The 16,810-nt window shown below is 38.9% G+C and overlaps 1 protein-coding gene across 1 annotated transcript in view; it reads right to left on the reverse strand.

The window, feature by feature from the left end:
• Positions 1-507: 507 nt before the first annotated feature.
• Positions 508-16,810, reverse strand: part of CYP7B1 (cytochrome P450 family 7 subfamily B member 1) — a 311,752-nt gene continuing 295,449 nt past the window's right edge. Inside the window, exon 6 of the mRNA XM_077492786.1 lies at positions 508-5,512. Within this exon, the coding sequence (XP_077348912.1) occupies positions 5,213-5,512 (300 nt within the window). The 3' untranslated portion in view covers positions 508-5,212. The remainder of the gene's footprint in view (positions 5,513-16,810) is intronic.

Genomic DNA, 16,810 nt, shown 5'->3' on the forward strand with positions numbered 1-16,810 from the left:
GGACAGTACTCAATTTTCTCTGTCACAATTGCACTAATACGGCTACAATCACATTAAGTATGATTTGCTTATGACATTTATTGTTAGCAAATAGAAAAGCTAAGGAAAATTATACCATCTGATACCTGTTTAGAGTCCCATACTGTCATCAAATTCAGCACATACTGAGAACTTGTATCATATTGTGCTTCTAACTATAATCTTTACTGGAACTGCAAAGAAAGTAGCTGACTATTGCTACAACAAGTATGGTTGCTTTGATGTTTGTGTGATGAAGTACATTAGATAATTTATAGTTTTGCAATTGTGTCTGCTACTCAGTAAAGTATAACTCCAGCAAAAAAAAAAATTAATTTGCCATTAGAATCATAAAGTATAGGAACCCAATTTGTATTGCTGTTTGATGCTGTATTAGGGGGATTTGCCTCAATTTCAGTGACAATGTTGTCACCCATATAGAAAACAAAAATGTTCTTTATTAAAGGAAGACACTATAAAAACCAACAGTAAATGTTTATATTTTATTGGATTTCACATAAAAAGTTATAGCAGAAATAAAAAAATATTATAAAAAAAATGCATACATTGAGTTGAAAATTGTCACCTAATCCACCCTATTGAAAAAGATTACAATATAAATCACATTAAAAGAAAAAAAAAAAAAAAGAGGTAATTTATTCTCTACAGAATATCTCCTAAAATATTCCTCAATCACCATCAGGTTACATGCACTTGAAATGCCTTTATCTTGCAGCAGTATACAGTACGGTGGTGGTAACTAGTTCAGTCTGAATTTTGCCTGTTCCATTGTTCGTCCACCATTACATATCACATCTTCTGGTCAGTGGTTGTTAAGGAAGCAGCAAGTTCCGGCACTCGCTGCCTATTTGGTAACCAGTAATGTCACAGAGCACCATTCATTTACTGGCTGGGACCCCCAGTCGTATGACCAAAGGGGCAGGAATAGTTCTCACATCACTAACTAAATCAATAACTAAATATGACCAAATGGCAAGACGTTGACTAAATATTGTCACCTGGGTGACCCCCCCCCCTTTTCTTTTTGTAGCAGGGATCGGGAAATATAATTCTTGAGTGAGTGAGCATCAGGAACAGATTGCGTTGGCATTAATTTCTTTTTTTTGTGACTAGTCACATCAAGGAACATTTTATGGGTTTAGTCTTTTAATAGAGGACTTACCAAAAGCTGTGCAAATATGTTTATTTCTTTCTTTTTTTTTAAAGTACCCCTTAATTGCATGGGGGGGTGGTATCCAGGACCCTCTTATTGTTAAAGAGGGTTTCCAGATTCTGGTAAACCTCCCGTCGGCAGAACCCTACAACCACCAGGCCAGGGTTGTGAGGAAGAGGTCCTTTTCTTCATAAACATGAGGACAAGGTGTTTTGCCAGAGAGGTTCCCCTGTGGCCTGATATGATTCTAGAGGGGGTGGGTATGCTTAGATGCTTAAGCCTAAGAGTCTAGTAAGGTTTGTGGGTGGGGCTCACCTTTTTCTCTTGTTATTTTGCAATGGGTTTCGCCCTTAAAATTGACACCTAAGAGCAGTGTATTGCATCGCCAGTGTATATACAAGATAAGTGCAAGGAGTTCTTGGATGCTCCAAGATGTATTAAAGCTCAGCTACATTTTTCCTTTACATCAGTTAAACAGCTTGATTCTGGACATTTTTCTCTGGGTCAAGAAAAAATTGTGGACCTTGAGATACACACATAGGAAAACAAAAGATATCTAACAATATTTTCTCAATAGTAATTTAACAATACTAATTATTTTCATCCAGAGATTCACTCTGTCAGCCAGTTGGTCACTGTTCACTTTATATTATTTATGTTCTATATTTCCTTTATATATTTTTAATTTCAAATCATTACTTACACACACACAGCAAGGGCCCCCCTCTGCAACATGCTGGCAGGGGAAAGCTTGTGGCTGCAAAAAAAAAAAAGAAACTGTACAAATTTGTGTTTTCATGTATTTAGCTTTAAATTTAGACTTATTATTAGGCTTATAGATTTTTTTTTAGATTTCAATTTAAACTGAAAGATAACTTGGTCTCTAAGGCCACCCCACATGATCTTGGTCCGTCAGGGTGCTCTTTAATTAGGAGTTGCCCTGGTAGGCTCCAAAAAAAAAAACAGTCAGCCCAGTATTGGCACCTGCAGAATATGTAGTTGGATGCATCTTTAAAAAAAAAAAAAAAGCAGGATTTGAATTTGTTCTTTTTTGGCATTAATGGATTACCGGTATATCAGGTCCTGAAGTCAATAATTATATAAGAAGAAAACTATAGAAAACAACTTACTTCCTGTGTCACTACACCTACAGGTCTGCACAGATTTATATTAGGCCTTCAGTCCAATAATTTCTTAAGGATTCAGGCTCAGTAATGCTAGCCATACATTGCTTTAATGTTGAAAGACTGTTGCTGAATTGGCCAAAATCTGAGCTGCGGGTGGCCCTGTCAAATCAAAACATTGTTTTTTTTAGTTGACTTTTGCCAAAGGAGCTGGGTGGAAAATTGTTAGGTGGACAATGCCTGCTTCCAACCAGATGCAGTCACTGTCCGGGTATTCAACAGCCACAGGCCCTGCTGGCTGTTAAATACAATAGCCAACAGGGAAGATTCCTCCATCAGTGCTGTTTAATGTGGATGAACTAATCTATCAAAACAAGCTTAATCTTTGCGTGTATGGCTAGCTTTACACCTGAGATTATCCAGGGGTCAAGTCCTGGGGAAAAAAGTATGGTAACTCCCACCCAAGGTCCACTCCTCCACCAAAAAAATAAAAATGATACGCTCATATACACGAACGATTCAAAAGTGGTATTTTTCATCCAATTTTCGTACTGTGTGTATTAAGCTTAACTGTTAGTACATAAAAAAAACGATCTTCAATAAACATAAATATGGTAATTCTCTGAATAATCAGCATTCATTCAAATGTGCTTCCATCCAAATGTGAACATCATGTTCTGATCTTTATTGGGGAATTTTATTTTGTATATAGAGTGTTTATGTGGTGAGTTTACACTTTTCATTGAACAGAGTTTGGCTAACACAGGGTTAAACAGAAAGGTCATAAATTAACTGCACATTATCTGGACAAAATGCTTGGGGAGATAGTGATGTGTTCCTGCTTAGGAGATGTATGTTAGCTTGGGGTATTGTACTCAGCTTAGCACCCAAAACTGATGTTCCTCCCTCAGCTCACCTCTCTCCCTGCATGTCCTGTGAGCAGAATAGCTGATCTACCCATCAGCTAGACCTAGACCTGATCTACCCGTCAGCTAGACCTAGACCTGATCTACCCGTCAGCTAGCTGTGATTGACAGGTAGATCGAAGCAGAAGCTGTCATGGGGCCCCCTACTGGCAATGCCTGAATGGTCAGGTGTGCGGCACTTATGATTGCAAGCTGTGTGTAGCACCTGCCACACAGCTCGCATACTTCAAAGTCTTGCAGGACATGGCTGCTAATGGGAACTGAGTTCCTATTGTGGAAAAAGTACAGGAACTCCGTTCCCTTTGCTGTTGTGACTCGTATGATGTGAAGGTTTTTTAGTGGAAATAATAAAGGCACAACCTATTTTACCTGATCCGGAGTGCGGCTATCCAGAGTTTTTTCGGTTCTTTCAACTCCGTTCCCATGCGTTCCCGCAGGACTTGAGCCCTGAGATTATCATGATTATGACTAACATGAGATGAAACCACTTTGATCGTTACCTCATTTGTTCTTTTCATTTGTTCTCTTCTTGCAGCACTGTGTATGTATTGTCTGATCAACAATGATTATATATTTCCTATATGCTGGAATTCAGCTACACAATTGATTATCATTTAATCAAGAAACTCCCATATTCATCAAAAACATTTCCCCATGTAATGCACTATAACAACAGCCACCAATCAGTAATCACGTGAATGGGGTGCTGCATGATCATGTTTTATTAAATGCATGATTCTGCTGCTTTGTAGTAGGCCTAATAAGAATACAACAAAAACATCTCCCATGGGACTTGATGACAGCCAAGAAACTGTTAAAACATGTTTAAAAGAAGAAAGCTTTATTTGTACAAAATGTTAGTTAAAATTGCATCCATATGTCAAAGGTATCAGGTCTAGGTATTTATACATAATTATCTGGTTGTCTCCTAACTAGGGGTGAATACAGAGTACATTGTGCATAAATCAATTGTTGATAACTACTGATTCTTACTGATGTGTTTCAATTGAAATTACTCTTCCTCAGGGAAAATCAGATAGATCAAGCATGCATAGAAAAACCAGGGTGCAAAGACAGATGATTGCTGAAGTACACCCCAAGGAGAAATCACAGGACAGGGCAACGTGGCCAATGGTCCCCCTCCAAGGACAAGAGAGAAACTGGCAAATGCCCGGTGCAAGCCCAACCCAAACTGATGGCCTAAGAACGTCTAGAGAAGAAAGATTTGATTTATGGAAGGGGCAACTGCATGATCTATACTCCTCCAGGGGACCCCCTACACACAGTTATGCCCAGGATCCAACGATAATCCCTATCGTTTACCATCCTTGGCGTCTTCCATATTCCATCTTTGCACCCTGGTTTATCTGCTTGATCCATCTGATATACCTTGAGGAAGATTAATTTCAATTGAAACACATCAGTAAGAATCAGTGGATAGCAACATTTGATTGTTGCACAATGTACTCTGTAGTCACCCCTAGTTGGGCGACAACCATATAATTATGTATAATACCTAGACCTGATACCTTCGATGTATGAATGCAATTTTAACTAAAATTTTGTACAAATAAAGCTTTCTTCTTTTAAACATGTTGTTTTAACAATTTTTTTGTCTGCCATGGGAGATGCTTTTGTTGTATTCAGTTACAAGGGACAGAGTAGCCCCTAACTCATGTGATTTTCAACAAAACATATTTCATTAGTAGGTCTGATAAGAAGCCATTGTTATAGCCATACAGATTATTGATTGGAGTTTTCTTAGCAAGTAGCAACACAATCATAAATCCTACCAGAAGCCAAGACCGTCTCAGCTAGATGAACCACACCCATTACTACTATTGTAATTGTTCTATTATAAAACACATTGAGAAGTTTTCCCAGGACATGCTCACACGCCTCTGAGACTAATGTAGTTAAATAGGTTTGTTCAAAGAATAATAGTAATGCAATAAAATAAAGATAAAGCATTATGAAGTTTCACATTTCCGATGTCTGAAGCGAAAATCAATATCAGAATTAGGGAGAAGGATTCCAAGTCCTACGCGACTGTTATCTAAACCAACAAACTTGTCTTCAGCTATCTCCGTATCCAGGTACACAAGGAGAACCGCAAGGAACTGCTTGATTTCATTCAGGGCAAAGAACCGTCCAGGACATTTGGAGTTTCCAGAACCAAATGGCATCAGGAAAGTTTTAAGCTTTTTGTCCTTTTTGTAGAATGTAGTTTTTTCCTTTCCATCTTCAACAAATCTATCAAACTTATATTCCTGGGTAGAAAAATATAACAAAATATTACTCCTCAAATGAAAAGAAGAAGGCAAAAGAGTTTTAATATGAACATTTTTTTTTCTATCGTGTGTTAATGACTACCCACCAGGCTGCTATTTATAAAGCCTAGGTGAATGGCTCTCTGTTTTTTGTATTTCTTAAAGACTCTGAGATATTAACTTCATGTTAAAAATTAATGGATATCGTCTAATTTTGTTTTATTATCAAAGAAAACTGGCCAAAAATAGTAAAAAGAAAATATGTAAATTTCTTGTTACTACCATAACCTACCACCAAAGAACAACTCAAAATTAATTTTCCTGCTCCAGATTTTCACAGTAATACCACATATGTGTATGTCAGTTGTTGTATGTACCCATAGTACAGACCAGAAACAATAGTGCGCATTTTGCTTTTTTTTTTTTTTTTTATCCCACCTAAAACACACTGACACTAACTGACACTGATATTAATAAAAGTTTTTTTCAAATCTTGCCCAAAATATACTGACCATAACCTTTGACACTGACCTTGGACCCTTACTTGAACCAAACACTAATCCTGGCATTGACCTAGATCAAATCTTAAACATATCTTTTTTTTTATATTTATATTATTTTTATTATTTTACATATAGTTGTTTTTTTCTCTCTGCAAGGAGAGAGAGATACAATGTATCTTTCCTCTCCATTCACAGAGAGAGAAACACTGGGTTGGGCTTGACAGTGACTAATCACTGTGGTAGCCAATCAGAGGCTATCGCAGCAATCAGGTGACCCAGGACCAGGTACCAATCGGTAGTACAAGACCCAGGGCTCCAGGTGAGACACCGGGCTCTGTGCTGGGAGTGCACTGTGCGGTGTGCTACCAGAACAAAGACAGATACGCATATATGTGGCCCCGCGCAAAAAAACCCAGTCCAGTAGGGCTGAATATATGAGTACTGTAGTGTCCTAGGGGTTAAGATTGATCTATTAAAGGTGCAGACTTTTCAGCTTGAAAAAAAGGATGTATAACGAGCTTAGTAAATACAATAAAAATAAAAAGCACATTCTCTACTCCCTTAGTTAATAAAACCCTATTTTTGCTTGGAAATGAGAAACAAAAGATCTAACAATGGAAGAATATGATGACACTGCTGTAAAAAAAAAAAAAAAAAAAAGGAAGCACCATTAGAAGAAAAAAAGTTGGTTTAACATATTTTATCTCCTTTCTTTTTATTTTTTATGTCAAATAAATTTTACTTGAAAAAAAAGTTGGAAACAAGTACAACGGGTATACAAAACATGTGTGACATGACATCATTGATACAAAGTTGTGTGACATTTCAAGCTGTAATAACAAAACAATTTTTATATTTTGTTTTTACAACCAAATAGTGCAGCAGGTCTTTTCATATTCCTCAAGCATTATATGACTCTTCTATAGTGCATCCTCAACACTGACATGTGTACTGAAAACCCTTGTCTCCTTTTCAGGTCCCGCACCCTCCTATCAGTTCTGAATCTAAGGCCGCGTACACACGGGCGGATTGTTTGCCCAACTTAGTCCGCTTAACCGTGTTTCAGCGGACAATCCGCTCGTGTGTGGGCTTCAGCGGACTTTTTCAGCGGACAGTCTGACGGACTTTGTCTTTCGGAATTTCCGTAATTTTGTCCGTCCAAACTTGGTTTCAGCGGACAGTCCGCTCGTGTGTAGGCAAGTTGGACGGACTAAGTATGGCGCATGCTCAGAAAGGATTTACACGGCCGAAGGTTGCATTGCAGTGTATTGGACGTCGTTTTTCTAGTCCCGTCGTACGTGCTGTACACGTCATCGCGCAAGTTTTCAGCGGACTGTCTGTTCATCGTGTGTGGTCAAGTCCGTTCATTCAAAATTTGGACGGACTGTCTGTCGGATTGTCTGACGAACTTAGTTGGGCAGACAATCCGCCCATGTGTACGCGGCCTAACACAACTAGAAAGACCATGTTTTACATTTTGATTTAGCCTCACAAGCCCTGGGGTATCTGGGCAATACTTTCATATATTCACACATTCCTTTGGTGAGTTGCAGCATTGATAAGTCAGTACCATAGTGATGCCAGTGCTACCATAATATACCTATTATATAGTGCTACTTATCTCCTATACACATGGTGTAAAATTAACAGTTACGTTAACTTATGAGAAGAGGAATCTTTTTCTTTATAATGTACAGATGATGACTGCTGGTTTGGCTATTAAAACTGAACATCAAAGAGGGACTTTCTAAACCTATGAACATCACAGTTCTTCTCATACATGCTAATTATGATAACTGGATTTAAGTTGTCACAATTAAATTATCACAGTTGCGCAGGCTTAAACTGAGAGAAGTGAATGAGTGACGTGGAGTGAGAGTCAGCCAGTTGAATGCATTGCCCAATCATAATATTCAACATCTTCATAAACAGGCCATTCTGAGCGGAAAGCTAATTCATGTGTCTAGAAAGACAGTCTTTGGCTTATGTCCTAAAAGGCAAAGGGATGACCAATTTATTTCCGAATTCAAGAATCCAAGGCAAGTATTCGCCTCAGACCACACACTCACATACATTTATTATCTAGTGTGGTTGGCACCTTAGTGACATTCATGATGTCAAACATACAAAATGTGACAAACAGAAATGGCACCATTAGATGACCTCCATAGCTTACATGCATTTACAAGAAAAAGTTGGGGCACCTTTAGTTGGGGCACCTTCATCTAGAACAGCTTCCTATGACTATGCATCGTGCTGCCGTTTGATGTGCTAGGCAGGAATCACTGTATTTTTAGGTCATACCATAATGCCACACAGGTGAGGCTGCATTTAAAATCTGTAACTATAAATTTCTGTCTACTGTTTAGGTAATAAAGTCAGTGAACAGTAACCTGGTTCCATCAGGTTCCATTATGCCTATACAGACTATTGAAATATCCATTATTATCACTGGGAACAAAGAATACAGTTATCATTTCTTATCAGGTTCCATTATGCTTATACAGAATGCTGACATATCCATTGTTACCATTGGAAACAATGGATATGATTATCATTTCTTGTGTGTTTCACAAGTGCTGCTGTGTCTGTATTGGCTTCTCTGTATTCAGACAAGTTTCTGGATGAATAGGAGTGACTCAGGCTGATCAGCAGAATGAATATGGATTCCATCCCAGCCAATTACAGGTATAGGGGCCCCTATGCATGCTGGGAGGGGTATTTATATTCGGTGGGACACACAGCTAGTGGTCTTGTCCTGGAGAGGAGAGTCCAGCTCGGGTGGCGGTGCTGTGCCCTCCTCAGCACCTTCTGCCATGTGGCCTTGGGTGGGAGGCCTGAGCCCTAAAATGCTGACCAGAGCATTGCAAAGAGCTGACTGAGGGGGAGCCGTCCCTGGAGATCTGTCTGGGATCACTGGAGGGTGCTGCTGGAAGATTGAAAGGAGGCTGCTATTTGGTCCAGAGGCCCCGTGAGCCCAGGCTGTCAGGCTGTTGGGGTCTGGTTCTCTGGCTACCTCCCTCTGTGCTTGGAAAGTCAGCTACTGGGTCAACAGAAAGGGGATACTGTCTGGCTAGTGTCCTGAAAAGCAACCGTTCATTACTCCTACAATGACTGCACAGAGTATCATGCAGTAATTTCACAGTTAAAGAAACTGTCCTTCTTGTAATTAGTTGGATTTGGAGTATCCCCACTACATTCCCTTCCCTATCCAATTTCTACAATATTATACCAAAACCCCTAGACTGATTATTGAAGAAACAGAGGTAACAGTGCACCTGGCTGTGGAAGAAAATACTGTGTGCCTGGCTGCAAGAATTGAAATAGAAACAGATTCAGGAATTATATCTAGCGGCTCCCAGGGGGGTAGCTCTACACTTATATAATCTGTTGATGTATTCATTGTTACCAATGGGAACAATAGATATAACTTTAATTTCCTGTGAGGTTCTATTATGCTTATACAAGCTGCTAATAAATCCATTATTACCATGGGAGTAAAGGTTATAATTATCATGTCCTATCAGTTTATATTATGCTTATACAGGCTGTTGAGGTATCCATTGTAATCATTGTGAACAATGGATATCATGATAATTTCCCAACAGGTTCCATTATGCTTACATAGGCTGCGGATGTATCCATTGTCACCATTATGAGTAATGGTTATAATTATCATTTACTGTCGGTTTCTATTATACTTATACAGGCTGTTGATGTATCCATTGTTACCATTGGGAGCAATGTTTATAATTATATTTTCCCAATGGGTTCCATTATGCTCATACAGACTGTTGAAGTATCCAATGTTACCATTGGGTGTATTGGCTTAAATTATCATTTCCTATCAGTTTCTATTATGTTTATTAATCAAAGCAAATCAGTCAGCGCAATCCCTAAGTGTCAAAACAACAAATTAAATAAACCAGTACCTGCTTTCACTAAAAAGTGTTTTCACTACACCGAATGCAATATGTAAACCAAAATGAGTGCTTCACTACTATGTGCAATTCATATAAACCACAAAATCATAAAAAAACAGAAACAAAAAAATTGTGTGTAACTATATCACACTGATAATAATACAATTGTGACCTTATCCCTACAATACTTATTAAAAACTAATAAGAAGGTTATGAAAAAAACTATCAAATTAAAAATGATATCTTGATTCAACGAATCCACCAGGCACTGCAACAAATAAATAGTCCGTGCTCGGCTCCACCTATGTGCAATAGCTGCTCACCTCATATGCTGACCCCTGTTTCACCAGCAGGTCAACAACAGCGGTTCTCCTCTGGGGATGATTGATGCCCTAGGGCAGTGATGGCGAACCTTGGCACCCCAGATGTTTTGGAACTACATTTCCCATGATGCTCTGGCACTATGCACTGTAGTGGAGCATCATGGGAAATGTAGTTCCAAAACATCTGGGGTGCCAAGGTTCGCCATCACTGCCCTAGGGCATGGTGTTAGTGCTCCGGTCTTTCTCCAGTCACAGTTCCTATGATAGGCTCTATGAGCCTAGTGAACTCTCCTCAATTGCAGATATAAGAGGTAAAAGAATGGCAAAATCTAGTGCTCACTGTATTTATTTCCCATAAAATCAAGTAAAAAACTCACAAAGAAGGTACTATAAGCAGTGCAAGCTGGACAGGCAAAATAACATAAATCTCTCACTAAGAAGATGGCCGGAAAGTGATGTCAGTGTGCAGGCTCCGCCCCATTACGGGTTACGTCAAGGTGTAGACTTCTTCAGTGTTTTTACCATATTAATTTGGTGGACTTTTTATGACCTTGTTATTAGTTTTTAATTAGTATTGTAGGGATAAGGTCACTATTGTATTATTATCAGTGTGCTATATCTACACACAGTTTTTTTGGTTCTGTTTTTTTATGATTTTGTGAGTTATAGAAATTGCCCATAGTAGCGCAGCACTAATTTTGGTTTATCTATTATGTTTATACAGGCTATAAATGTATCAATTTTGATCATTGAGAACAATGGATATAATTATTTCCTATAAGGTTCCGTTAGTCCTATACAGGCTGATGAAGTCTCCATTGTTACCATTGGGAAATTTTCTTTTTTCTGCGGTCTGTTTAGAGTTGTCTGTAGATGACAAAGCATATAAATGCAACGTTCACCTTTCAGTTCTAAAAAGATTTGTTTTAAACACAGAAACCAAACTACAATGGAACAGTGCACATATAATTAACTGATAAAACCCCATGGACTTGCAAGTAATTGATTTACTCATAATAAAAAAGTACGGAAAGATTATTATATCTTTCAGAAAAACAAGTGAGGGACTATAAAAGAATATCTGAGCCATTGAACTGTCAGACAGTTACCTATTAATGAATGCACAGCTTTACTTTATAATGTTCTCATTACCTACAGCACTGCACATCGAGTGAGAAGACAACATTGACACGTCTAATCCTATAAACATTCAGCACATACAACAGGAGCTCACAGGCTCGGGATTCACACTCAGTGTGCACAAAGGAGATTTACACAGATTAATTTCACAGAATTCACACTCCTGGTGGAACCTTCTAGTCTATGTAATTAGGTCTATCATTTTATGAAAATATAGCATTTACATTCATACCGAAGGAGCAAAGTGCTATTTTCCTTTTGGAAAATGCATTTTCCCACTTGCATAAAATACATAACAGTTGATCAGTTCTAGGTATAGAATATCTAACCTTTGTGCATCTCTCTGCATGACACGGCTTTGTTAAATCAATTTGATTAATATTATACATAGACTTCTATTACAGTGCTAGTAATCTTATATTACATTACCAAATACATATAATGTTATGGGCCAAGAGCAGGAAAATAGGTATAAAGGATGTGGGCATTGTTGTTATATGATATAAGCTGTGTGGGTATAGCAGTCTTCCATTCCTTATCTGGTAGGGTTGCATGGCAAGGTACTCAAGAAGAAAATGCCAAAGTGACTCCCAACCCCAGAGCTGAGACGGATGGAGCTTGTACATCTGCATGTACAGTGGCAGAGTTGGCACAGGACAATAAAATTACAGCTCTGGGGTTGGACCCTCTTGATCCACTGGTTAAACCAGGATAATTTAGTCATAATGAGCACTGTAAATTAGAGTCAGTTGCTATTAACATTACCATAACCACTATTTGATCTTCTATCTGTGACCCAAAGTAGTTTATATGGGCATTTTTGTATGGGGGAATGCGGGGGAATTCAGTTCCGGTTACCTCTAGCATTTCCCGCATTGAATGCATGTAATGGCAAGGGGTGCAGGGTGTATTGATGCTAGCTGCTGGGGATCTATTGTTGCTGGAGGGGATCTATTTTGCAGGGGGGTTCTAATGTTGCTGGATAGGTCTATTTTCTGTTGTTTCTGGGGGTAGGTCAAATGGTGCTGGGGGGGGGTGGAGCGATTTGTTGCTGGAAGGGATCTCCTGTTGCTGAGGGGTCCATTATTGCAGGCTGCTGGAGAGTCTATTGATGCTGGCTGCACAGAGATCTGTTGTTGCTGCTGGGGATCTATTGTTTCTTGGGGAGGGGGTATTTTGTTGTAGCTGCATGGGATCTATTTTACAGTTTTTCTTGTTATCATTAACACATTCCATACAAATTCCATAGAACCGCAAATGTTACTTGTTTCTGTGTTCTCTGAAAGGGGCAGTACTGTTAGGTGGGTAGGGGATGCAACCAGGGAACGGTGCTCGGAGGTGGGTGTGGGTGGAGACAAGGAATGACCTATTGTCTGAGGAAAAAAAGCCCTCAAAAAAGTGCAAATATAATTCTTTGTAAGGCTTATGGTGTAGGGGAGGCATGAGATACAGGAGTTACTAATGACTATTAAAGTTAACTAAGGGTTTCTAAGGGGCTAATATTTAAATTTAAACATCTTATTTAACACTTTACACATAATAGTAATTTATGAATAAAAGCTTCAGCAGTAAGCGAATGAAGAGCATGACCAAGCTATCAGACTGACAGCTCAGTCCTGCAGGCTACACGGGGAAAGCTTTTCTCTCAAAGCAATCAGTGGAGTTTTACTGTCACTTTGATCCACTTTTGGTCCACTATGTTCTCTTTATCAGGAGTGGGTAAAATACTCATGATAGAGAGTAGGTGACTGTCACATTGACAGCTGAGCTCCAACGATTACAGAACTTCGCTCTGCAAGTGTAATCTGCAGGACTGGGGCTGGGGCTATGCAGTCTCAGGAGAAGCTCCACCTCAACATTGAACTCTCAGAACAGTGTCTAAGGTGGGTTCCTCCCTCTGCATTGGCCTGGCTCAGTGTGGTCTGCACAAATTCAGCTTTTCTTTTGGTGTTTCAAATGTGTCATTTTATTGTTACAATGGAGAATCATTCTGTTACTGTGTAGGTTGAATTGGATGATGCCCTGGAGTATTCTAACATAATTTTAGGATCATGTGTGGGATCTTCTAGGACATTTAGTCCTATGTGGGCAGAGGAAGAAAGGCAGTTCGAATAGCTCCTGGCCTGTCAAGTTGAAAAGAGCTGAACACGTACTCAGGGTGTAGGTGGTCCAAACACTGAGTGAAAGGACTGGGACCCCCAGCAAAACAGAACAGGAGGTAAATATATGGGACCATGTTCAGGTCTAATTATCTGGGAAGGCAGACAGTGGTCACTAGATGTCAAGGTGATCAATGAGGTTGAGTGTCTGAAGCAAATACATTTGATGCCAAGTCTGACGATACTTTGTGTATTGCCAAGCAACCTGTTTTCCACCCAGAGCATAGGCACTGAGGTTGATTGACTAAAGGTGAATAGGCTGGGGCACTTTGCAAGGAAAGTTGCACTTTGCAGGGACATTTGCTCCAGAGCTTAGTGAGTGTGATGAAATTTCACTTTGCAAAGAATAACCACACATGCAAGAAAAATGACGAAAAAACAAGTCAGCAGAGATTCACCTTATTCACTAAGCTCTGGGATAAATTCCCCTGCAAAGTACAGCAAAGTTAACAATCTATTTGTCTTTAGTAAATCAACCCCATTGTCCCATTGTCTGTGCCAACAAGCTAGTGGGGTAACCTTTGATAAGATTGGGCTGCAAGTGCAGTTATTATTGCGTTTTTTTTGGAGTTCTTTTTGGACGGTAGCTAAAATAAAAGTTTGAAAGAGAATACCCTCCATGTGAAATTGGGATCTTCCATGTGTTCTCCTGAGTCCTGGCTGACTGTACCATCATTACATAGACAACTGTTATTTTCTTGTTGTGTTAAAACAGACCTGTTAGACCTCGAGTGACTTTTAGCAGGCCAGGGCTAAGTACTTAAAATCTGCACAGCCAACCTTTGTTTGAATCGGCAAGATTTATAATCTGGATCTCCTACTATTATTTGTACACAATTATATATTTTGATACAGCTTTGAATAAAATTACTGTAATTAAAGAGAATGTATAGTGGTTTATATAATATATATGTTCATTATGATTGTTTTCCTTATTATTTATTCTTATTATATTAAGTTATTTTTTTTCTAGTTATGTAAATATAAAATATTATATTTTTATATTCAGCATTCTTCTCATATTCACAAGCCTGCAATTTAGGCTGGACCCACACAGTTTTGTTATACCGCTGCAGGAAGAAAGGCACACCAATATACCTGCACTGCATTACATGGAAATGCTCAACCAAGAGTTGCAGTGCATTGCATTGCCAAAAAAAAAAGTGCATGGACCTTTGTTTGTGGGTTTTGGTGCATTAGAAGTCCTTTGAAATTAATGGGCTGCATAAACACAGCGAACTTTAACTACAAATGAAGGAAGCCTGAAATAGAAATGTGCCTTTACTGAACACAATAGCTCAAGCTGAATATTATTATATCAACCCCATTGTCCCATAGTCTGTACCAACAAGCTAGTGGGTTAACCTTTGACAAGGTTGGGCTGCCAGTGCAGTTATTATTGCGTTTTTTTTTTGCCGTTCTTTTTGGACAGTAGCTAAAATAATGACGACAGGTTCTGTCTCTTTAGTTCACCCATTGTGCTATAGGATCCTTTAGTTCCTTATTCAAACTGATGCAATTTCTCATGCGTTCCAGAACATATGGAATCAGATGACAATTAAAGTAACATTCATTTTTATGGAGGCCAATGTGCATTAGATGCAATTTCAAAAAAGGTCCAGTGCGAGTTTAGTGCGGTGTGGTACAATTTATAGCTCCATAGACATGAATGGAAACTGCATGTAGATAGCATATATGTCCTAAAGCAACATGACTCCAGTACTTTTTCTGCTAGTGTTTGCTGTGTTTCTTACATTTCATGTGGGAAAAGCGACAAAGAGAAAGATCACAGCTGTATACAAATCGCATGAAAAATACATTAGAATCACATCTGATCCATGTCAACTTGCACTGAAGCTGGGTTCACACTTGTGCGATCACAGACAACATATGTTATTCGCACCGAATTGCTGTGCAGATCACATGTGATGTCTGTGCAATGCAAATTGAGCCATATAAAGTGTATGGCTGAAATCGTATTGCATTTGCACCAAGATGGTGTAGTACCATCTTTTTGGTCCGCACTGGAATCGGATCGCATGGGTGTTCACACTTATGCTATCTGACTCCTGCACCATTTGACAGTTCACTTTGCGATCTGCGAACTGATCAGGGGGTGTCATTAACGTTACATTGACACCCCCAGCGGTTCGCAGATGTCAGTGTGAATCAGTGTGCGATGCGGAAACGGGTACTGAATCGCAAGGGTTTCCCGCATCGCACAAGTGTGAACCGGGTGAAGTGAACACAGCTTAACCTTTTTTTATTAACATTTACTTTGTGAACAGCCTCTACTCTTTTCAAAAGTTATCCCTAGAATGCCTATTTTACCTTAATGGTGACAAGCATAATCTGATAAGAGAAATCAATGATATTTTCAGATTCTGTAGCAGCCTCGAGTAGTAAATATTATTTGTAAAATAATATTCTTTTATGCTGGCTTAAAATATGCAAATTACTGTAGTTTTGAGGGTGTATTTTTGAAAAAAAAGTTTTAACCAACGCCTACATGTATAAAGTCAGTTTAAAAAGTTGCTTATGTATATATTACAACTCCTTATGTACTTTGTCTCAAGAAGTTTTACTTTTAAAATAGTGATTTATTTTTAATAGAAGCAGTTGAACCCAAAATGGACTTAAAACCAAAGGATCCCCCTTTTCCACACAAGTGTTCACATTTCTTCAGGTCTTTCATGAATTCATATCTTCAGCACAATTCTGATTGTTTATTTCAGTGATCTCCAAAGTGCAGCTATTTGCTTGCCTTTATCCGGCCCTTGAGGCATTATTTCTTCTACGGACACCAACAATAGGGCACTATTCCTTCTACCGACACCAACAATGGGGCACTATTCTTTCTACTGATACCAACAATGGGGCACTATTCCTTCTACTCACACCAACAACGGGGTATTATTCCTTTTACTGACATCAACAATGGGCTACTATTCCTTCTACTGACACCAACAATTGGGCACTATTCCTTCTACTGATACCAAAAATGGGGTACTATTACTTCTACTAACACCAACAATGGGGTACTATTCCTTCTACTGACACCAACTATGGGGCACTATTCCTTCTCCTGACACCAACAATGGGGTACTATTACTTCTATTGACACCAACAATGTGGTACTATTACTTCTACTGACACCAACAGGGTACTAATCCTTCTACTGACACCAACAATGAGGTACTATTCCTTCTACTGACACCAACAATGGGGCATAGTTCTTTCCAACTACACA

Source organism: Lithobates pipiens, unplaced genomic scaffold (genome assembly GCF_037356315.1).
Source record: "Lithobates pipiens isolate NorthernLeopardFrog02 unplaced genomic scaffold, aLitPip1_a1.2 Scaffold_19, whole genome shotgun sequence".
NCBI lineage: Eukaryota > Metazoa > Chordata > Amphibia > Anura > Ranidae > Lithobates > Lithobates pipiens.